The sequence below is a fragment of the Dromiciops gliroides genome, chromosome 4 (assembly GCF_019393635.1).
Source record: "Dromiciops gliroides isolate mDroGli1 chromosome 4, mDroGli1.pri, whole genome shotgun sequence".
Taxonomy (NCBI): domain Eukaryota; kingdom Metazoa; phylum Chordata; class Mammalia; order Microbiotheria; family Microbiotheriidae; genus Dromiciops; species Dromiciops gliroides.
Window position 1 is genome coordinate 230,093,636 of NC_057864.1, and position 23,361 is coordinate 230,116,996.

A 23,361-nucleotide genomic window follows, 5' to 3' on the forward strand; every position below is an offset into this window, starting at 1 on the left:
ATTTTAGACACACTAGCTAGAATTTTAGCCTTAACATGAGGAAGAATAAAGTGAGCAGAAATAGAATAATTTATATTATGATAAGAACATTATAGAGAAAACTATATCTGAAAATCTCTAAAATTCTGATAAATGCAATGATAAACCATGAATATAGAAGACTGAAGATGAAACATATCACACACCTCCTGACATAAAAGGTGATAAACTTAAAATGCAGAGAAACCTACATTTTTAATCATGGCCAATGCAGAATTTGTTGTTGTTGTTGTTGTTGGACCAAACGTTTTTATGAGAATTATTTGTCGTTGTTGTTGTCCAATTGTCTGGGGGAAGGGATGAGGGGGGATATGGAGCAGTGGGGGAGACAGATTACAAATGAATGTAAAAAAATTTTTAAAAACCACATATTAAATAGAATGCAATGACAGCTGTGGTGACTGTGGGTCCCTTAGAACACGTAAAAAGATGTAAACCATAATCATACTCCTTTGAATCACCAATCATAGAATTCCAGATTTGGAAGGGACCTTAGTGATCATATCACCCAACCCACACATGAAATTTGCATCACTTAGGTATTTCAGTGCAAAAGTGATGGATTGGAGTCAAGAAGACATGGGTTTTATTCTGGCGTCAGACACTTACTAGCTGTGTGACCCTGGGCAAGTCACTCAAATTTTGTTTGCTTCCATTTTCTTAAATGTAAATGAGGACAATAATGGCACCTACCTCTCAGGGTTGTGGTAAGGATTAAATGATATAATATTTGTGTAAGAATTTATTGTGATTTGGGGACCCTATTTTTGGCTAGGGTTGGAAAGCCTTGGGCATGCCCCAGGTCCGTCCCTCTGCCCAGTTCGGATATACACAGAGGACCTGGAGCTCCAGGTGCGCCTGACACAGGGGGCTTCGTGCCCCATCCGGCCTTGGGCACTGCCAATGAAATTAGCTTGAGGTGCGTAGGCATTGGCCAGCCCGAGGTTGCTGAGAGCGAAGGGTTTTATATTCAGGAGCAGCTCGGGGGACGCTAGGGAGAAGGAGATGCAGGACACGGAGAGGAGAAGGAGAGGCGAGAGGAAGCGCAGGGGGATAGGAAGCAGCAGAGTTCGTTGGCTGAGGTTTCAGGTCGTATATCTTTCTTTATCCTTATCTCTAAGTTTATTCTTATAAATGAGAATCTTTTGTTGTTAAATTGAAAGGAGGTTTTTAAATCTTTTTCATTCAGTCTGGGGCCAGATATAGTTTTTTCATTTGTAAGGTATTTAGTATAGTCCTTGGCACTTAATAAATGTTTGTTTCTTTCCTTCCCCTTCTTTTCTATAAGATCTCTGACAAGTAGCTCATCTAGGTTACATTTAAAGTTTCAATAAGTTTTACTGGAGATCCATGACCTCCCAAGGCAACCCATTCTATCTCTGGACAACTTTTATGTTTATATCTATACATACAAATATATGACTTTATTCTCTTTATTCTTCATCAGTTCAGAAAAGTGTTCCCAGTTTCCTCTTAAAACTGTCTATTTGGTAATTTCTTATGGATATATATTATAGATATATGTATGTATATGTTTGCGTATAGACATATATACATATAGAGAGATTTCTATATATCTATCTCAATCTCTATTTTATTATTTTCCTTAGAGTAAAGTTATGCTGCTAGTTGGTGAGGTGGATAGCATGCTTGATTTGCAATCAGAAAGACTTCAGTTTGAATCTTCCCTCAAATAGTATGTGAAATGTCATGTTCACAAGGCAAGTTATTTAACCTTTTTTAGGTTCAGTTTTCTCAATCTGCAAAAATAATTGTCAGAGTTAAATGAGATAATATATGTAAAGTGATTTGCAAATCTTAAAGGGTTAAAGAAATGCTAGCTGTTATTATTAATAGAGGAAAGAATACTGGAATAAGCAGAACCCAGTTTGGGTCCTGCCTCTGTCATTTAATACCTGCCTAACATTGGGCATTCACTTAATCTCTCTTGGTCTCAGTTTCCTCATTTATAAAATTAGTGATTTGGGAAAAAAGTTTTAATGAAACATTAAAAAAATTTTTAAAAAGAAACCAAAGAGGAATTTAGAAGGAGACAGGGACAAACAGGGCAGTTTTGTTACTATTGTGTTAAATTTAATGTATACTTTAAAGACTAACAAAAATTCAATTCTCTTTTTTGTCCTTTCTCTAGTAAAATGTTCATATTCATTTATTTTTTGGTAAGGTTTATCCTAAAAACAGAACATTTAAAAAATTAAAAATGAGGAGGTTGGAATAGATTATTTCTAAGGTTCCTCCCAACTCTAATTTATGATCTTATGAAATACACATTCCTAGCTTTCATAGTTTGCCCTGGGGCCATTTTTTTCTTCCAAGTGATGACCCTTCAAATATTTGAAGACAGTGATGATATCCCCCAATCTCTTTTCCTGTTTAAACATCTCCAGTTCCTTTGACTCAATTTCCATGCATTATAGTCATATCTCATGGTTTACAGCTTTGGATGAATTCTAGATATAAATCAAGGACAAGAACATAAGCAAGCATTGGCCTGGCAGACATTTCTCATAGTTTACAAAAACCCCATTTAATCTATAATATTTACTGTTCCTTCCTTATTGCCTGAAGGCCAGGGATGTTATATTTCACACCTCTCCCAGGGTATCTTTTCTTTCTTTCTTCTTTTTTGGGTGGGGCAATGACTTGTCCAGGGTCACACAGCTAGTAAGTGTCAAGTGTCTGAGGCTGGTTTGAACTCAAATCCTCCTGAATCCAGGGCTGGTGCTCTATCCACTGAACCACCTAGCTGCCCCAATCCCAGGGTACCTTTGAAGGGATTTGGGGTGTTTAGGCTTTCTGTCAATGGCTCCAGCATCCACCAAATGTAAGGGTAGATCCTCTGTACCCTTACAAAGGAATATTTGCTTCAAAAAGTATAATAACAAAAATACAAACATACTTCCCTAAATGCATGGGCCTTAGTACCCTTCTAACTCCCTAATGCCACCTACGTCTTTGGGAAGGGAACGAGATTAAATTTATACTTATCTCATTTCCTATAGAGTATATAGTTCCAACTTCATGTCCAAACCCACCTCAGGCTCAAATCTTAGCTACACTGGCTTCTTAGTGCTTCTCTACTGGTCTGGCTGATTATAAAATCCCACCTGAAATCCTGGCTGACTCCAAGGTCCTCATGGCTTGAGTTTCCTAATCTCATGGGGATCACTGCTGGCACATGAAACAGAGGACGACAAATGAAACACAACAGAAGCAAACATTGCTAAGGCTATAGGGTCTAAAGGGAGAGAAAATAGGAAGGTAAACCTGTTTCACTTTACGGAGCCTTCACTGTTGATGAATTGTATGTGATCGTCATGCTCAAGACTCTACAGACAAGAGTACACAGGAAAGAAAGTGTTTTTTTTTTCCTTCTTTTTTTTTGTGTGTGAGGCAATTGGGGTTAAGTGACTTGCCTGGGGTCACACAGCTAGTAAGTGTCAAGTGTCTGAGGTCACATTTGAACTCAGGACCTCCTGAATCCAGGGCCAAATGCTCTATCCACTGCACCACCTAGCTGCCCCAAGAAAGCTTTTTTTAAAAATTATTTTAATAGATAGGCCCTGGCAGTTTTTAAAAAGAATTATTTTAATAGGTGTCTTCTGTTTCTTACATCATCATAATTATCCCCAGCTTTCCTCCCACCTCTTCCTCCAGAGAGCCATCTCATATAACAAACAATATTTTTTGAAGAGGAAAAAAATCAGCACAACTGAATAATACTTTGAAAAAGTCCAAAATGTCCAATATTTAATAAGTATGGACCTCCTACCTCCACAAAATGGGTCATTGGGAGTGTCTTCTCATATATTTTCTTTCAAATTTGAGCTTTAAAATTTTGTACACTCACTTTGGAATTTTTGGTATGTGGTTATTCTTTCCATTTACATTGTTGTAGTCATCATGGATATTATTTTCTTGAATCTGCTTACTTCACTCTGAATCAGTTCATATTTGGCTTTCTATGCTTCTCACACAAGTCATTTTTTATAGCACAGTAATATTCCATTACATTCATGTACCACATTTGTTTAGCTACTTTCCAATCCAAACCTTGTTTTTAATTCTTTGTTAACTCAAAAAGTGTGGCTAAAAAAATGTGGGTGTTTATGGAGACATTTCTCAACAGTAGCTTCCTTAGGGTATAAACCCAGTAATGGAATCTCTGGTTCAAAGAGTATGGAAATTTTTGTCACTTTATTTGCGTAATTCCAAATTGATTTCCAAAATGACTGTACCATTTTATAGCTCCACAAACAATGTATTAGTGTGTTCATCCTTTCACTAACCCTCCAACATCGACTATTGCCATTTTTGTTATTTTTTTTCCAATTTACAGGGTATGAGGTAAAACCTCAGGGTCATTTTGATTTGCATTTCCCTTATTACTAGTGATTTAGAGCATTTTTTTTCCATGTGACTGTGAATAATTTTCAATTCTTCTTTTGAAAACTATTCATATCTTTTGACCATTAATCTATTGGGGAATGGCTATTAGTATGAATACATACATATATGCACACATGTGCACATACATTTGTTAATTTTTGATTAAATGTTAATTGCTGATATATCTTGTATACCAAAATCTTATCAGAGAAATTTGATACAAATATTTTTTCCTCCTTAAACCATTTTTCTTCTTTTCCTAGACGTATTAATGTTGTGCAGAAACTTCTCAGTTTCAAGTAATCAGAATTATTTGTTTTATCTTTTGTAATTGTCTCTATCCTTTGATTAAGAATACATTTCCTGAGGGCAGCTAAGTGGCACAGTGGATAGAGCACCAGCCCTGGAGTCAGGAGGACCTGAGTTCAAATCCAGCCTCAGACACTTAACACTTACTAGCTGTGTGACCCTGGGCAAGTCACTTAACCTCGACTGCCTCACCAAAAAAAAAAAAGAATACATTTCCTATCCATAGCTGTAAGTAGTATATAATGTTTCTCTTCTATTTTGTTTTTTTTTTTTAGTGAGGCAGTCGGGGTTAAGTGACTTGCCCAGGGTCACACAGCTAGTAAGTGTTAAGTGTCTGAGGCTGGATTTGAACTCAGGTACTCCTGAATCCAGGGCCGGTGCTTTATCCACTGCGCCACCTAGCTGCCCTGTTTCTCTTCTATTTTCAAAAATAGTATGATCTTTAATATTAAGGGTCACATATCCATTTAGAATGTATTGTGAAGTATGGTGTAAGATGCTGATTTAAGTCTAATTTCTTGTCAGATAGTTTTCAAGTTTTCCCAGTGTTTTTTTTCTTTAAATGAAATCAGGAGTTTTTCCCTGAGTAATTTATGTTTTCCATCTTATCAAATACTGCATTATTCTATTACCTCCTCTTTTTAAATAGTATTTTATTTTATTTTTTCCAATTATATGTAAAGATAGATTTCAATATTCATTTTTTATACTTTTTTTTTTTTTGAGGGGCAATCAGGGTTAAGTGACTTGCCCAGGGTGACACAGCTAGTAAGTGTCAAGTGTCTGAGGCCAGATATGAACTCAGGTCCTCCTGAATCCAGGGCCAGTGCTTTATCCACTGCGCCACCTAGCTGCCCCCTCAGCATTAATTTTTATAAGATTTTGAGTTCTAAATTTTTCTCCCTCTCTCCCTTCCCTTCCCTCTCCTGAAGTCAGCAAGCAATCTGATATAGGTTATATATCACAATGATGTTAAACATATTTCCACATTAGTCATGTTGTGAGAGAAGAATCAGAACAGAGAAAAACCACAAGAAAGAAGAAACAACACTTATTTTTTTCTCTGATGGTTGCAGAATTGTCTTGTGAATAGTCAAATTTCCTTTCCTTTATCTCAAATGTCTTTCTCCTGATTGCTTGCAGAACTAGTTTCTCAATTGAATTTTTAATTTAACCACTATATGGCTTGGAATTTGAAGCCTCTTTTTTTCCCCTTTTCTTGGAGGCGATCTATGAGTTCTTTCATTGATCTTTCGCTTTCTGTGTTTAGAAGTTTTGGACAAATCTCTTCTATTTTTTCTTGCATTATGGTGTTTAGTTTTTTTTGTCCTATCATTTTCTTCTGACAGACTTATGATTCTTATGCCGTCTCTCTCCATTCTTTCTTAAAGATCAGTATGTTTTGCTTGCATAGTGAGCATATTTTCTTTTAATGTTATTGTTTTTTGCTTCTTTTGGTTGTTCTTCACTTCTGTATATTTGCCTTCTGAATCCATTTCTTTGCTGAGTCTTGCCATTATAGATTACAGTTTTTAAAAAATGGCCTAGTATTTTTGCTGTGTAGGCCTAAATTCTTCTCTCATTATTTTCATTTTTCTTTTAAACAAGGAACAATATGTTATGGTTCCATGTTGGAACTTGGGTAGCCAAGTTCCATAGGGTCCTCTGTCTCATCAACTGTTCGATTGTTTTCCTGGAGATCTGGAGGCTATATTTCCTTCTGCTGTTAATGTTTTCCCTGTTGATTTATCTGCTTATGTTGTGTGTCTTTGATTTTTCTTCTTCCTGGAATTTTCAGTAATTTCAATATTTCCCCCCCATTACTCACTTTCTGACTGTGTCTCCTCTGATGGTGATTTGCCTGGAAGCTGAATCTCAAAGTGTCCTTGCCTCTAATCTGAACTGGGCAATTAGTAGTTCACCAGCCTAGGTTTTCTGTACTAAGTAACTTTTGGGAGAATGAAACTTGCCCCAGCTGGAAGCTGGGCTCTTTCTCTCAGGCTTGGTGGAGTACTGCACAGCCTCCTCCTCTCCCAGAGTGACCTGTTCCTGTTCTTCTACTCCCTCTGTTCATTACTTCTTTGCTTTGACACTGCGGGTGCTTAGAGGCTGATTTCCACAGTTCAGGTCTCCAAGTTTTGGGGAAGAAGGGCTGTGGGCTTCAGTTTTAAGCCTGAACATGTGTACTGCTCTTTCCCCACCTCTGCTATCCTACAGATATCTTTAGCAGCACAGACTGCTCTACTTGATAGCACTGTCTATGTGGTCCCAGAAAGCTTCTGCAGCCTGGGTCTGTCCTGGCCTGGACACAGCTTGGAACCAGGATCTCTATGGAACTGGGAAGAGGATCAAAGATTAAACAAATTCATGTGTTGGGGCCTGCAGTCTCACTGACAATAGTGGGATGTGTGGTGGTGGTGGTGGGGTCCATTTATTGATTTTTAAAAACTTTGTTTTGAATTCCAGGGGTCCTAGACCATGGTGACAGCAGAAGTTGTTTTATATTTTACATATAATTTCTGTTTTGGAGAGATTTGAGGACATTTAAGGGATCATTGAAAACATCTAGTCCTCCATCTTGTTGATCTCATGACCTCAAATCACAGTCTGACAGTTTTTGAAGACATAGCCTACTCTGATTATGCAGCCACTGGAAAGAAACGACTCCCACCTATGTGCTAGGGGAATGCAGAGAAGCAGACTGGCTTCATGTTGGGTGATCTGGGCATGCTCCAAGGCCTCATTCCATAGGGAGAAATACCCTTTAAACTTATTTGATAGTAAAGAGGCTATCTATAAAGCATATATTTGTCCCATTAATGTTCACTATAAAATTTAAGGTTCTTTTCCAGGTTGAGTGGGGTTTTAGGGAAATGAAAGAGAATTTCCCCACCAGGCTTAGTGAGGAAGTAATTAAGAAGGTCACCAGGCAGGTGGAATACCGAGTGTTATAGGAGAGGGAGTTCAACGCCTGATCATAGCATACACTTAATATTTATTTATTTATTTTTTAAACAATATTTTTTTTTTTTTTTGCGGGGCAATGGGGGTTAAGTGACTTGCTCAGGGTCACACAGCTAGTAAGTGTCAAGTGTCTGAGGCCGGATTTGAACTCAGGTACTCCTGAATCCAGGGCCGGTGCTCTATCCACTGCGCCATCTAGCTGCCCCTGCCCCCACACTTAATATTTATTGACTGAATGAATGGAGTCCTTTAGTAGTGCTATCAGAACTGTATAGCAATAAGCATCACTTCTAAGGTACATGTGGAGAAAGTATGGGATCTGACTTCAAGTCCCAGTAGTAACACTTAATTGCCCTGTGACCACAGACAATTCACTTCCCCTTTTTGAGGTCTCAGTTTCCTCATCTGTAAAAAATGTAATAATACTTATCCTATCTACTTGATACTACTACTTGTGAGGAAAATGCCTTATACATCTTAAAGAACGTAGCAAAGATCACTGGCTCTATGAGCAGAGAACTCGGGTTCTCTGTGAACTTAACTTGCCTGGGTTTCAGTTTTTTTATCCCTAAAATAGGGAATTTGGATTAGATGGCTTCTGGGGTCCTTATGATCCTGGGATTCAGAAATTTTATATAAATGTGAATTATCTAAACTTTGTTTTCCCTAATTTCTGAACACAGGAGTAGACAATAAATGTTTATTTAATTCAATGCAATCCTATAGAACAGAACTTACTTTGTATATTAGAAGAGTTTTTATTCCTGTGTTCTCCTTTGGGGGCAGAGAAATTTGGGGAAATGTTTTGGTAGGACTAGACTTACTTTTATCATTCTCCATTTCCACTGAGGACCAATCTATAGGAGACAGATTTCAACTTCAAGGAAAGGTAAGTAGTTTACACCTAAGGAAAAATTTCCGGGTCTTGAGGTCTGTTAGACACCAGAACAGATGACCAAATGAAATTGTGGTATGAATCACTTTGAAGGCTCTTTATTGAGTTTACCCAAAGATGACTGCTCTTATATGAGACTGAAAAACGGATCTATTTCTCCACAGATTCTCTCAGGGGAATATTATCTTAGGATAAAAATTTAGAATCACAGATAGAAACCTAGAATAAAATTTTAGAATCACAAACCAGAATTTTGGATTTTTTCCTTTGAAAAGGATCTTCAAATACAATATGGATCAATTCTTTGCCTTGTATAGATCATCAATGGGTCCCAATCAATAAAATATCCTGCTCTGAGTCCTTACACATTTCTAGTGACCATACATTTCCTTATCACCTTCTTCATTGCCCCTGAAACTTCCTTATTCCTCAGACTGTAGATGACAGGGTTAAGCATAGGTGTGAAGACTGTGTAGAAGACAGACACTACATCATCCTGCCCTGGTGAGTGATAGGAGGATGGCAACATATAGGTATAGATGAGAGGTCCATAAAAGAGGTTGACTACTGTCAGATGGGAGGAGCATGTAGCCAGTGCCTTGTGGCGCCCCTCAGCTGACTTCATCCGAAGCACAGCAGCCAGGATCAGGGCATAGGAGGTAGTGATAAAGGCAATGGGCACCAGCAGCACCACCACACCTGTAACAAAGAGCACTTTTTCATAGGCAGTTGTGTCAGCACAGGCAAGTTGCAGCAGGGAGGGCACCTCACAGAAGAAGTGGGCAATCTTCCTTGAGCCACAGTAGGGAAACTTCAAGGTCAGAATTGTTTGGACGGAAGCATTAAGTGATCCACCAAGCCATGAGGTGATTACCATGAGGCAACAGACCTGCCTGCTCATTAGTATTGGGTACCGGAGTGGGTTACAAATGGCAACATAGCGGTCATAGGCCATGAGGGCTAAGAGCAGGCACTCAGCTGCCCCCAAGAACATGAAAAAAAACATCTGGGCTCCACATCCCCCAAAAGAGATGCTTGTCCAGCCATAGAGGAAGCCCACAATCATCTTGGGGACTGTGACTGAGGTGAAGAAAATGTCTAGGAAGGAGAGTTGGCTGAGCAGGAAGTACATGGGTGTATGGAGCCTCGAATCTACCCAGATCAGAAAGACCATGGCCACATTGCCTGTCATAGCAAGGACATAGATCAACACAACAATGCTGAAGAGGAATAGGTGCATTGGACTGTGGTTGAAAAGGCTGGTGAGGACAAAGCTAGATGGGGAGGAATAGTTCAAGTGGTCTGTGACTGTCCCAATCTGGATGTGGCTATGGCGGAAAAAGAGAAAAGCAAGACATGATTATTAGTCATAGAAAGAACTCTGGTTGTTTATATACTGGCATAAAATAAAAACAAAATATTACAATCCATAAAATGTCTCTACTTAAACTGAAACACTAGGAATAGAATTCCTATTCTCTCTCTCTCTCTCCCCTCCCCCTCTTCCTACCTATAAAGTAATGAAGTCAGGAAGATTGCTGAACATTAGCATTCCCCGTGTGTGTGTGTGTGTGTGTGTGTGTGTGTGTGTGTGTGTGTTCTCTTTTTCTCTTTGTCCTTTGCTCTGTCTGTCCATGCTCATGATTGCCCAGACATGGCAACTGTCTCTCAGTTGCTTTTCACGAACCCAAGACTGAGGTTGCTTGTTCACAAGTATTTTACTCTCACTGAAGATGAATAGGAAAAAAAATAAACCTATAGAGGTCACAATGCTCAGACATCTTAATATTTACATAGCAGATTACAGAATAAGCATTATGCCAATTCAAAACAAACAAATTCTATAATTCACTTGTACAAGTTGTAAAAGTCAGTCAGTCCATAAGCATTTATTAAGCACCTTCCATGTATCAGGCACTGCCATATGATTTCACACCCTGTGTGCTTTTCAGGACAGCATGGTTATTTTCATCAGTGTAAATCTAGTCAAAGATCCTGTTCCCTGAGTTGGCTAGCACCATTCTCATCAAGTCTTCTTGTTTACTTTTGGTGTTCTTTTTTCATCCTTGCAATTTTTTTTTTAAGAGTTGTACCATCTCAGCTAGAAGTCACCCCACTCCTATCTAGCAATTTCTCTATCCTAATCTTCCTATATGGTCAGCTGCTATAGTGCTTCTGAAGAAGTTTAAGTATGTGCCTCTACCTGGTGAAGCTCATTTAAATTCCTGTTACCTTTCAGTTTTCAAGCTGGTAGCTGTGACCCTTTGTGGTGAATATTTTTAGGTTCCATTGGCCTTCAACCTTACCCACAGTAAGGGACATGGATAAATCAAAGCACACTGTTCTCAAGCTTCACCAACACATCCGGATCTTTTAAAGAATTCATATAGGGAACTCCTCCATGAGGAAACTCCCTCTACTGTTGCAGATAGGCACTTACCCTGCAATTTATCATCTTAGGCAATTGTCTGGGGGCACTGGGAAGATAAATATCTTTCTTAGAGCCTCATAGCTTTGTATATCAGATGAAGCTGTCTTTTGGGTACTTTGATATTTTTGTCAAGATGAAATCAGATTACAGTGAATATTTAGGACACCCTAAAACTTTGAAAGAAATGACAAAAACATGAGTAGCCTAAAGAAGTGGAATGTGGAAGCAGAAAAGGCTGGCCCTATTTACTTTGGGACAGCATGGGATATGATCCTTAAAGTATTGATTGATATATGTGACAGTGAAATCCCTACTTGGTTCAATCTTTGTAAAGGACCTTGAGGAACATGGAACCTTAGAGGTGGAAAGAATTGTCATTTTGTCTGCCTAATATAGGAATCCTTTCTAGAATATTCTTGACATAACTTCTGCATAAACATCTAGTGAAAGGGGAACTTACAAAATCATCTTTTTAAAAGTAAAAACAAAATTATGCTTCATTCTGTATTAAGGCACCACCAGTTCTTTGGGGATAGATAGCATTTTTCATCATAAGCCCTTCAGAGTTGTCCTGGATCATTGCATTGCTGAGAATAGCTGTCATTCATAGCTGATCATCTTACAATATTACTGTTACTTTGTACACAGTACATCGGTTCATGTAAGTCTTTTTAGGTTTTTCTGAGAACATCCTGTTCATCATTTCTTTCTTTTTCTTTTTCATTTTTTTTTTGTTTTTTGTGGGGCAATGAGGGTTAAGTGACTTGCCCAGGGTCACACAGCTAGTGTTAAGTATCCGAGGCTGGATTTGAACTCAGGTCCTCCTGAATCCAGGGCCAGTGCTTTATCCACTGCACCACCTAGCTGTCCCTGCACCACCTAGCTGCCCCCTGCTCATCATTTCTTATTGGTTGTTTAATCATTTTTCAGTAGCATCCAATTCTTTGTGACCCCATTTGGGTTTGTTTGTTTATTTGTTTGTTTTGCAGGGCAATGAGGGTTAAGTGATTTGCCCAGGGTCACACAGCTAGTAAGTGTCAAGTGTCTGATGCTGGATTTGAACCCAGGTCCTCCTGAATCCAGGGTTGGTACTTTATCCACTGTGCCACCTAGCTGCCCCCTCTCATCATTTCTTATAGAACAATATTATTCCCTCATAATCACATACCACAATTTGTTCAGCCATTCTCCAATTGATAGACATCCCCGCCCAGTTTCCAGTTCTTTGACATCAGAAAAGAGCTGCTCATTCACTCTCTCTCTCTCTCCATACACACACACACACACACACACATGACCTTTTCCTTTTTTTCCTTGTTTACAGAATGGTTAAATCAGTTTACAATTCCACCAACAGTGCATTAATGTCTCATTTCCCCCATGTCCCCTACAATATTTGTCATTTTTCTCTACTGTCCTATTATCCAATCCAATAGGTATAAGTTAGTACTCCCAAATTGTTTTGACATATCTTTCCAATCAATAGTGAGTTAGAGCATTTTTTCATATGGCTTTAGATAGCTTTATTATTTCATCTGAAAGCTGTTCATGTCTTTTGATCATTTATCAATTGGGGAATAACTCTATTTTAATAAATTTGACTTAGTTCTCTATATGTTTGAGAAATGAGGCCTTTATCAGACAAACTTGCTTCAAAATTTTTTTCACAGTTACTATTGCTATATTTCTCTCCATCCTATTACCTCTCCATGCTGTTTATTCTATTCTTTATCTCTTCATTCTGTCCCTCCTCAAAAATGTTTTGCTTCCGACTACCCCTCCTCCAATCTGCCCTCCCTTCTATCAATAACTCCTCCCTTCCCCCCCCCCCCCTTATCCCCTTCCTCTCCTACTTTCCTGAAAGGTAAGATAGATTTTAATACCCAATTGAGTGTGTATGTTATTTTCTCTTTGAACCAATTCTGATGAGACTAAGGTTCACTCACTCCACTATATATAAGTTCTTTCTTGCTTTTTTTTATGTGAGATAATTTACCCCATTCCACCTCTCTCCTTTTCTCTTTCTTCCAGTGCATTCTTCTCTCACTCCTTAATATCATTATTTTTAGATATCATCACTCTTCCTTATGCCTGTACCCTCTCTCTATATATGTTCCAACCAATTGCCTTAATAATGAGAAAGTTCTTATGAGTTACAAGTATCTTCCCACATGGAAATATAAACAATTTAATCATTTAAAATCCCTATGATTTCTTTTTCCTGTTTACCTTTCTATGCTTCTCTTGAGTCTTGTATTTGAAAGTCAAATTTTCTATTCAGCTTGGGTCTTTTTTTATCAAGAATGCCTGAAAGCATTCTTTCATTGAATGCCCATTTTTTCCCTTGAAAGATTATATTTAGTTTTGTTGGGTAGGTGATTCTTAGTAGTAATTCCAGTTCCTTTGCCCTCCAGAATACCATATTCTAAGTCCTCCAATCCTTTAGTGTAGAAGCTGCTAAATCTTCTGTGATCCCGATTATGACTCCATAATACTTGAATTGTTTCTTTCTGGCTGCTTATAATATTTTCTCCTTAAGCCTGGGAGCTCTGGAATTTGACTATATTATTCCTGGAAATTTTCATTTTGGAATCTCTTTCAGGAGGTGATTGGTGGATTCTTTCAATTTCTATTGTACTCTCTGGTTCTAGAATATCAGGGCAATTTTCTCTGACAATTTCTTGGAAGATGATGTCCAGGCTCTTTTTTTGATCATTACTTTCAAATTATCTCTCCTGGATCTATTTTCCAGGTGAGCTGTTTTCTTAACGAGATATTTCACATTGCCCTCTATTTTTCATTCTTTTGGTTTTGTTTTATTGTTTCTTGATTTCTCATAAAGTCATTAGCTTCCACTTGCTCAGTCATAATTTTTAGGTAGTTATTTTCTTCAGAGAGCCTTTGTACCTCCTTTTCCATTTGGCTAATTTGGCTTTTCAAGGCATTTTTTTCCTTCATTGGCTTTTTGTAGCTCTTTTGCCATTCAGCCTAGTCTGTTTTTTAAGGTGTTATTTTCTTAGTATTTTTTGTCTTTACCAAGCTGTTGACCTTTTTCATGATTTTCTTGCACTAATCTCATTTCTCTTCCCATTTTTTCTTCTACCTCTCTTTATTTTCAAAATCCTTTCTGAGCCATTCTATGGGCTGAGACCAATTCATGTTTTTCTTGGAGGCTTTGCTTTGACTTTGTTATCTTCTTCTGAGGGTGTCTTTTGATCTTCCTTGTCACTGTAGTAACTTTCTAAGGTCAGATTTTTTTCTCTTGTTTGATCATTTTCCCAGCCCATTTCTTGACTTTTAACTCTTTGTTAAAGTAGGACTCTGCTTCCAGGGTTTTATACATCTGTTTTCAGAGATACTTCTAGGGATCTGAAAGTTTTTAGTTCTTCCAAGGTGGTATGATCTAAGGAGAGATGTGTTTACTTCTCTCCTGGCCTGTGCTCTGGCCTGTGAGTGACTACAAGCCTGATTTTCTGCCCTGGAACTGTGAAGAGAATTCCAGCTCTACTGTGGCCACAAGCTCTGGTGTGCTGGTGCTCCTCCCTACCCTGAAATTGCCTCCCAAGACTGAGATCTAGATCCAAGTATGGGCAAAACAACAGTCCTGCCTCAGTGCTAGCAAAGAGACCCCTGCTTTCTCCTTCTGGCTAATTGTTTGACCCCCTTACTGTCTGTGGGCTAAGAGTTCCAGAAGCAGTCATTGCTGCTGCTGATTCAGTGGCTCCCAAGGCCTTCTTCTGGTTTGCTGAAGCTAGGTCTGTGCTGGCACAGCATGTGTTGGACTGTGTATCACTGTCACTTGCTGCAATGGACCTTTCCTCATGACCTTCTAAGTTGTCTTTGGCTGGAAAAAAATTTTCACCCTGTTCTTTTGTGGATTCTGCAGCTCCAGGAATTGTCTTATTTGATTGTATTTGGAAGGGTCTTGGGGAGAGCTCAGGCAAGTTGCTGCCTTTCCTCCATCATCTTGAACTTACAGTATCATTGTAAGTAGTACATTACTATTAGGAAATTTTTTCTTATATTGAATCTAAAAACACCTCCCTGTCACTTCTAACTATTGTTCCTAGTTTGTCCCCAAGGTATTGAGCAATAAATATTTTTAAGTATTGGGAGATAATGATTGTGTTTCTCTTGTCTTCTCCTTTCCCAGTTTAACATTTTAAATTATTTTAATAAGTCCTCACTTGAAATACTAAGTATTTCCACTAGATGAAGTTGCCTATGTAAAAAACTCGGGAATCTATTTTTAATCAATGAGTTAAATATGAAATATCAGAAAACAGACAGGTAAGTAGTATAATTGAATTATCTTTACAATGAATTGGGGGATACTATTTAAATTAAGTGAACCAAATATTTCTCAAGGCAATAAACAACCAGTGTTTACTGGAGAGAAAAAAATAACGAAGTTTAGAATTCTTATGTAGAAACATTTTATGAAAAAATTAGCTGATTATAGCTGAAAACTAGCTATTACAGGGAAGGCAGCTTTTAAAGTCTGATTTAGATCTTTGGTAAATAGCAGTTATCAAGGGAATAATCAAGGGGAGTCACAAAGAATTCAGTGGAAAAGTACATTAGTGTTAGTCAGAGGCCCTAGGTTTAAGTCTCAGCTCTGTCATCTGCTACATATGTGACTTTTGGGCCATAAGGGCTAAAATTCTAGCTAGTCTGTCTAAAATATCTAATGAGTGGTCACCAATAAATTATAAGCTTTAGCAAGAGTTAGACTTTTAAGCATTTATTAAAGAGTATAAGAATTTGGTAAAGAGGGAAAGAAAGGCCTAGATTCATTTATCTATTAAAGGGAGAATATATTTCTAGCTGCCTTCTCCACCAGAGTCCTTAGGAAAGAGAGCGAGTCAGAGCACCAGCCTCCCACTTCTTCCTCCCACAAGCCAACGTCACTTCCTGATGCCCAAGAAAAACCGCATGGTCCTGCCCTCAGAGGCCCTCTCCTCATGTTGGAGCTTTCCTACATTAAGTCTCCAGCAGGTGGTATCATTACAGGGCAAGCCACTTAACCTCAGTTTATAGACTAATAGATCATAGATTTGTAGCTAGGAGGACCTTAGTGGTCATCAAGTATAATCTCCTCATTTTACAGATAAGGAAATGAGGCTCAGAATCATGTGATAATAAAAAATACATCACATTTTAAAGGTGCTTTTAAGGTTTACTAAGAACTTAAGCAGTGCTTAAGTCAAAAAGTTCAAATCCATCTTGACAATTACTAGCAGTGTGACTTTGGACAAATCACTTAACTTAGCATTAGTTTCCTCATCTGTAAGGTAGGGATAATAATAGCACTCTACTTCCTAGGGTTGTTGTGAGTATAAAATAAGATACTATTTGTAAAATAATTTGCAAACCTTAAAGAAGTATATAAATACTACTATTATTATTAGTGCAAATAATTCCACTCTCATTCTACAGATAATGAAATTAGGCTCGGGGAGTAGGTAATTAAAATGATGTTTTGGAATCTCTGGCCCAGAAAAATATCAGCAGTTGAAGTTATTCTAGTGATTAAAGCTTATATATAAAAATGATCCTTTCTGTAGGTAGAGGGAAATTATCAAGGTTCTTTTCAGTTTCTTTCTTATCTATGATCATACAACTAGAAGGTGGTAAAGTTGAGACTCAAATCCAGGACCTCTTTACCTAAGAGAAATGTGTTTTCTATTAGAACATATTGCCTTTGGGTGTGGCTTTGTAAAAAAAATGTAAGGATGAATACGGATGTAACCTATTATAATGAGAACATGGGATCATAGATTTAAAGCTGGAAGGGACTTTAGATTTATATCTTTTGGCCTTTGAGTCCAACCCCCTCATTTTATAAATTATAAATTTTATAAACTGAAGCTCAGAAACTTGCTCAGGGTCACATATCTAGGAAGTGTCTGAGGCAGGATTTAAACTAAGCTCTTCTTGAGTCTGAAGTCAGTAATACCATCTAGCTGCCTCCAATTCAGGTTGACTGAATAGAATTCAGCATGGAGGAGAATCCACTCACAACATTTTTCAACTACCCTTAGAAATCTTTGTGGTTTCTGTCATTTATTAGAACATTAAAGAAGTTTTTGACAACCATTTATACTAGTGGTGCTGATGCAGATATCATATTCAACTAGATTTGCATGATTAATAACAAAATAAGGCTAGAATTCAGTCAAAGTATAATTTACAGGTGAGGTCCTTAAAAACATTTCATAGGAGCATAGACCTTAGTGATCATCTTGTTTACTATTCTCATTGAAGCCCAGAAAGGTCTTCCTTCTCAAATTACCTTGTATTTACTGAACTATGTACATATCATGTCCTTGCAAAAGAATATATACTTATTGAGGGCAAGGTCTATTTCATTTTTGTTTTTGTATCTTTCTCCAGCAGTTAGTAGAGGCTACTTAATAATCAATTCGAATTTTTGAATTTTGGTGTTACATTAACCTAGCCATTTGCAATTGAAGACATCACCTTGTAAGCCAGAGTGTAAAATGCAGTGGGACAAAGTAAAGTGAGTTTTCAGAAGGAATTTACACGCTGAATTTTAAAATTCTAGAGTTGTTAACTAGAAGGATGCTTTGGAATTTCTGTCCCAGGAAATTATCACTAGTTGAAGATGTTCTTGTGATTAGAGGTTATATAAAAATGATGCTTTATGTAGATAGAGGGAAATGATTGAGGTTCTTTTCAGTCTCTTTCTGCCTCTTATTCTCTCTGTACCCAGGTTGATAAGTACTTACCTCAGATTTCCCTGATTTGAGGCTTCCATCAGGATTCTCCAGAATTCTCAGCTCATTGTTATTCTCATTCCTTCTCTGTCCATTTCACTTCCTGATTCTTTAAGTTCTTAGCAATTGTTGAATTGGTTAACCTGGGAAATCCAAAAGGGGATAAAATGGAGATAGGATGTGGAACCAATTTCCCTTTATCTAGTTTGTTCTACATCTCACAATTGTTCTCTTTCTCTTGTTTCTCTTCATCTATCATACTACCAAGACTTTTGTGACAACATAAATGAACCAGCTGGAGAAGACTAAATAGTTTCCAGCATCCTTTCTAGAACCAAGATTATATTTATTTATTTTCACATGATTCAGCTGGCCTGAATGTTCTACCTTTGGATAAACCGGTTGAATTGGTATAACCTGTGTAGAGAAACCTTCATAAGGTTTATATGGTAGTAAGAAAATTTGGTTCTCCTTCTTGCAAAAGATGAAAGATTTCTTCCTCCTAATGTAGCTACAGAAGACATGCCCTTCAGAGTAGGAAGGAGAAAATCAAATCGGTGATGTAAGAAAGTTAAATCTTCAATTCCAACAAAAGAAAAAGTTCATTCAGTTAGCCAAGTAAAGGCCTGTTGTTTCTATCATATCAAAACAATTGACTTCTTCAGCTTTTATTTATGATCAAATAATAAATTCGGGCAATAATTAAATAACCAGTCAATTTAGAGGAAAAAGATGATTCAAAAGGAGTTTAGTTGTTTGGACTTTTTATTTTTCAGTTGGTTGTGTTGGAGTCATATTTGCCTCTGTCAAAGTGAAAAGTTAAGAGTTAATCTGATAGGTGTCAGGTGGTACCTCAGAGTTGTTTTAATTTGCATCTCTCTAATCAAAACAACTCTGAGGTACCACCTGACACCTATCAGATTGGCTAAAATGACAAAAAAGGAAGATAATAAATGTTGGAGAGGCTGTGGGAAAATTGGAACACTAATGCATTGTTGGTGGAGCTGTGAGCTGATCCAACCATTCTGGAGAGCAATTTGGAATTATGCCCAAAGGGCAATAAAGCTGTGCATACCCTTTGACCCAGCAATCCCACTTTTAGGTCTTTTGCCCAAAGAAATCATGGAAGGGGGAAAGGGACCCACATGTACAAAAATATTTATAGCTGCTCTTTACGTGGTAGCAAGGAATTGGAAGTTGAGGGGGTGCCCATCAATTGGGGAATGGCTGGACAAGTTGTGGTATATGAATACAATGGAATACTATTGTGCTGTAAGAAATGATGAGCAGGAAGAGTTCAGAGAAACCTGGAGGGTCTTACGTGAGCTGATGATGAGTGAGATGAGCAGAACCAGAAGAACATTGTACACAGTATCATCAACATTGAGTGTTGACCTACTGTGATGGACTATATTCTTCTCACCAATGCAATGGTACAGAAGAGTTCCAGGGAACTCATGATAGAAGAGGATCTCCAAATCCAAGAAAAAAAAAAGAAAGAAAGAACTGTGGAGTATAGATGCTGATTGAACCATATTATTTCTTTTGTTTTGGGTGCTGTTGTTTTTTTTTTTCTTTCTATTTTGAGGTTTTGCATCACTGCTCTAATTCTTTCTCTTGTAACAGGATTAATGCAGAAATAGGATTAATGTTATTATGTGTATATATATGTGTGTGTGTATATCTATCTATCTATCTATATGTATATGTATAGAGATATATAGATATAACCTATATCAGATTACCTGCTGTCTAGGGGAGGGGGGAGGGAGAAAAATCTGAAATTGTAAAGCATGTATAAACAAAAGTTGCGAACTATCTTTATATGTAATGGAAAAAATAAAATACCTCATACATTAAAAAAAAAGAGTTAATCTGTTTTTTGTTGTTGTTAATTTTGACAATTTAGATGACACGACTGAGTAGTCATCAGGGCTGGTTGGCAGATCTCCCTCTCCCCCACCCTCAACTACCTTTTTCTATGTTACATAAACATAGACAAGAACTGAAATAAATCCAGGAGAGGAGATTAGTGCTTCTTACTTAGGCAACTTTTAGACTGGTTGATATTCCTCCTTCCTCCTTCCAAAATCTTTTCTAAACTTCCCCAATTAGTTGAATTGCTCCTAATATGGCATGAACTTGAGACCTTTAACCATCCTTTTTGCTTTGGATGTTCACTGGATTATCATTATCCTTCTTAAAATGTGATACTCAAAAAAGAACACAGTACTCAGAAGTGGTCTCACTAGAATCTCACTCACAATACAACGACTACCTTCCTAGATGGCTTTAATGAAGCCCAATTATCTTTCTTGAGTACTTGAAGTCTATTAAACTAAAATCCCTGCATCTTTTGTTTTTTCAAGTGAACTGCTATTTAGTCACAATTGCCATCTTGTGTGTATTAAGTCAATTTAAAAAAAACCTCAAGTGTAATAAACTAGCCTATTAAGATATTTTAAAAATCCAGACTGTCATTAGCTTTCCTTCAAAGGTTTATGTTATCTGCAAATTTGATAAACACTTCAATTCTATCTTTCTCCAATAAGAATGTTGAATAGCACAACACCAAGCACAAATCTCTGGGGGCACTCCAATAGAAACCTTTGTAAATTGATGCTGAGTCATTATTGACTTTTGGGTCTTAGACTAGCTTTGAATCTTCCTTACTAAATTATTACATAGATTACATCTCATCTTCACAAAGACAGCATGAGAATCTTTATCAAGTGTTTTGCTAAAATGTAGGTAAACTATAACCACTACTGTACTTTGATATCCCAACCTCTTAAGAAAATTATTCATGATTTTGTCAACTTGGGGAACTCCCTCCACCAACCTGTCTATAATTTAGTAGAGAAATACTAGGGATCTATCCATAGAAATCCAACTAAGTGCTTTTTTTAAGGGTTACATTTCTTTGTGTGTGTGTGTGTGGGGGCAATGAGGGTTAAGAAGTTACTTAACCCAAGCCCAAGGTCACACAGCTAGTAAGTGTCAAATGTCTGAGGTCGGATTTGAACTCAGGTCCTCCTGAATCCAGGGCTGGTGCTCTATCCACTGTGCCACCTAACTGCCCCCAAGGGTTATATATCTACTCAGTTTTAGAAGCAGCTTTTGAAATCTCTGTCTTCCTTCCTTCAAGCTCAATACTCTACCTACCATGTAAGGCTGTTTTTGTACTAGTTTTGTAACTGTATTAAAAAAGGGAATGAGCCTAGTGTTGATTAGCAGTATTGATAGTAGCACTGATTGATTGACAGTACAACATGACTGGTTCTTAAAGAAACCATGATCCAAAGATCTTTTCTCATTTATTTATCCATCTATCTATCCATTAATTCATTTGTTTATTTATTTCAGATTTTCAATAACACATAAGAATTTTGTTAGGAATCAAAGTCAATTTTACTAGCCAACTCACTGGCAGACTCCATTTCCCCCCCCCTTTTTTGGGAAAATTGTGACAATATATACCCTTCTTTAGTTCTGCAGTACCTCTCTAGTCCTCTGGGACCTATCAAAGATTATTAATAGTGGCTCAATTCTTTTATTACCTGATAATATAGTTCATTTGGACCGGGTAAAATGGTGCATCATAGGCATTAAGGTGCTCTTCTACATAGTTTGTAAGAAGTGTCTATGAGATTTAAATTGTTCTTTCTAGTTCAAAGATAATCTCCTTGTGGAGAAAACAGAAACAAAATAAGACTTGAGCAGCTTTGTCTTCTATCAGTTATCATCTATTTACCTTGAACAGCTTTCCTGTCTTGTCTTTGATACACTTTTTTTGGACCCAAGATTGAAAACAAACCCACAACCTTCTGTTGTTGTCATTACTAGCTCAATTTATATTTATAGGAATAACTGAATAAGACCTTTGAGGAAAATCTTTAAAAACATTGAGTATTTATATTTAGCCTAGGGAAGAAGAGAAAATTCATCATATTCACTTCCCTTCAGGTTTTAAAAAAAAGAAGGTAAGGGAAAATCAGTTCTTTGCCCTAACTGAAGACTTAAACAAAAATTTTGAATTGCAGTGGGAGGATTTAAGGTTAATGAAAAAGAAAATCTTGGCAAAGATCTGGCACAGATTACACCTTAGCAGAACCTCTAGTAAAAGGGTTTTGCAAACAGGAAGATTCTCACCTGCAGGTGTTGTTTTGGAAGGTCTCCAGGCTAGAGGCAAGGACCTGGGCAGGTTCACATCTTAGATCTCTTCCAGACAGTGATAATTTGTTTCTCAGCATTACCAATGGGAATAATCAATTAATTTAAGAAGAGAGACCTAAGAGGGAGAGTTATTCGTGAAAATTCCAAGTTTTCTAATATTTTTAGAGAACTGGGAGCTGTGTGATACTGACATCCTTAGATTAGTTCATCCATATTACAGACATCTTCAAGGGCTCCAAATGCCCTCAATGCTAAATGCTCCATTCCTAATAAATAGGCAGGATAAATGTGGGTAGTGGAGAGATAAAGTAAGATAACATTCCTTCCACTGGTGTCCAGGGGGAAATGCTCCCTTGTTAGCAATTATTGATGTCATGGAATAACAGTTGCTACTGCCACCTACTCATACTCCTCCCTCTTTTTTCTGGTCTATATCTCTTTATCTTTCTGTTCTAGGGAGTTATTATTCTTTATAAGAAAATATATTGTAGAAAGACCACTTGATCTAGAGTTCCATTCCTGATGTGGGAGCTTGGGAAAGTGATTTTTCTGAACCTCAGCTTCCTCCTTTGTCCATAGAATCTTGGATTCAGACCTGGAAGAGACAGTAGTGATCACCTAGTTTAACATATTCATTTTACAGAGGAAACCAAGGCCCCCAGAAGTTAACTGACTTGACCAAAGTCAAGCACATTGTAAATAACTGAATAAAGTAAGATAATGGACATATTGTTATTATGAACCCTAGTTCTGCAGTCCTACATAAATCAAGACTGAAGCTGACAACTCTAAATCTCTATAATATCCCTACTTTGACTACATGGATTTATTAGGTTCATAATTTGGCTTGAATTGTTGGATCAATTCAATGAAAATTATGGTTTTGGTCAGATGTCTTACACAATCAGCCAGTTAAAAAAATATTGTAAATGCAGATGAGACACACATTTTAGTCAATAGCTATATGAGTTGTATAGCTGAGAAACCTTCAGTGTTGACCTTATTATGGATGAGACTACTTATTCCTTGATATAGAAGGAATTTATAGTAACATTTAACTTCAATTTTGCCTCTTCCCTAGTAACTTGGGCTTCCAGCCAAGCTTGAGGCTTGTATGCTCCTGTTTATGCTTAGACATTTCCTCTTTTCCCACCCTAGCTGTGGCACTGGGCTAACCTAATTTTGACTTCTTCAGCATCATTCATTTTGGATTTCTTTGGCTTCTTGTCAAGAGGTATCTCATCATCTCAAAAGATCTACTCACATCTCATCAATATACTCCAGGACCTTCTGATTAGAAGGTGGAACATTTAAGGAGAAGGAACAGGACTGACCCTGTCCTAAGATATCGCCTCATTTCTTACTTAGCTGCACTCATTTTGGGCTTCTTTGACTTC

General features: G+C 37.5%; 1 protein-coding gene across 1 annotated transcript in view; it reads right to left on the minus strand.

Moving 5' to 3' along the window:
* Positions 1-800: 800 nt before the first annotated feature.
* The window catches only part of LOC122754887 (olfactory receptor 2Z1-like), a 37,591-nt gene continuing 15,030 nt past the window's right edge, over positions 801-23,361 (minus strand). Inside the window, exons 3-6 of the mRNA XM_044003325.1 lie at positions 8,983-9,945; positions 6,974-7,094; positions 2,827-2,906; positions 801-1,116 (exon numbers count right to left, since the gene is read on the minus strand). Of these exons, the coding sequence (XP_043859260.1) occupies positions 801-1,116; positions 2,827-2,906; positions 6,974-7,094; positions 8,983-9,945 (1,480 nt within the window). The remainder of the gene's footprint in view (positions 1,117-2,826; positions 2,907-6,973; positions 7,095-8,982; positions 9,946-23,361) is intronic.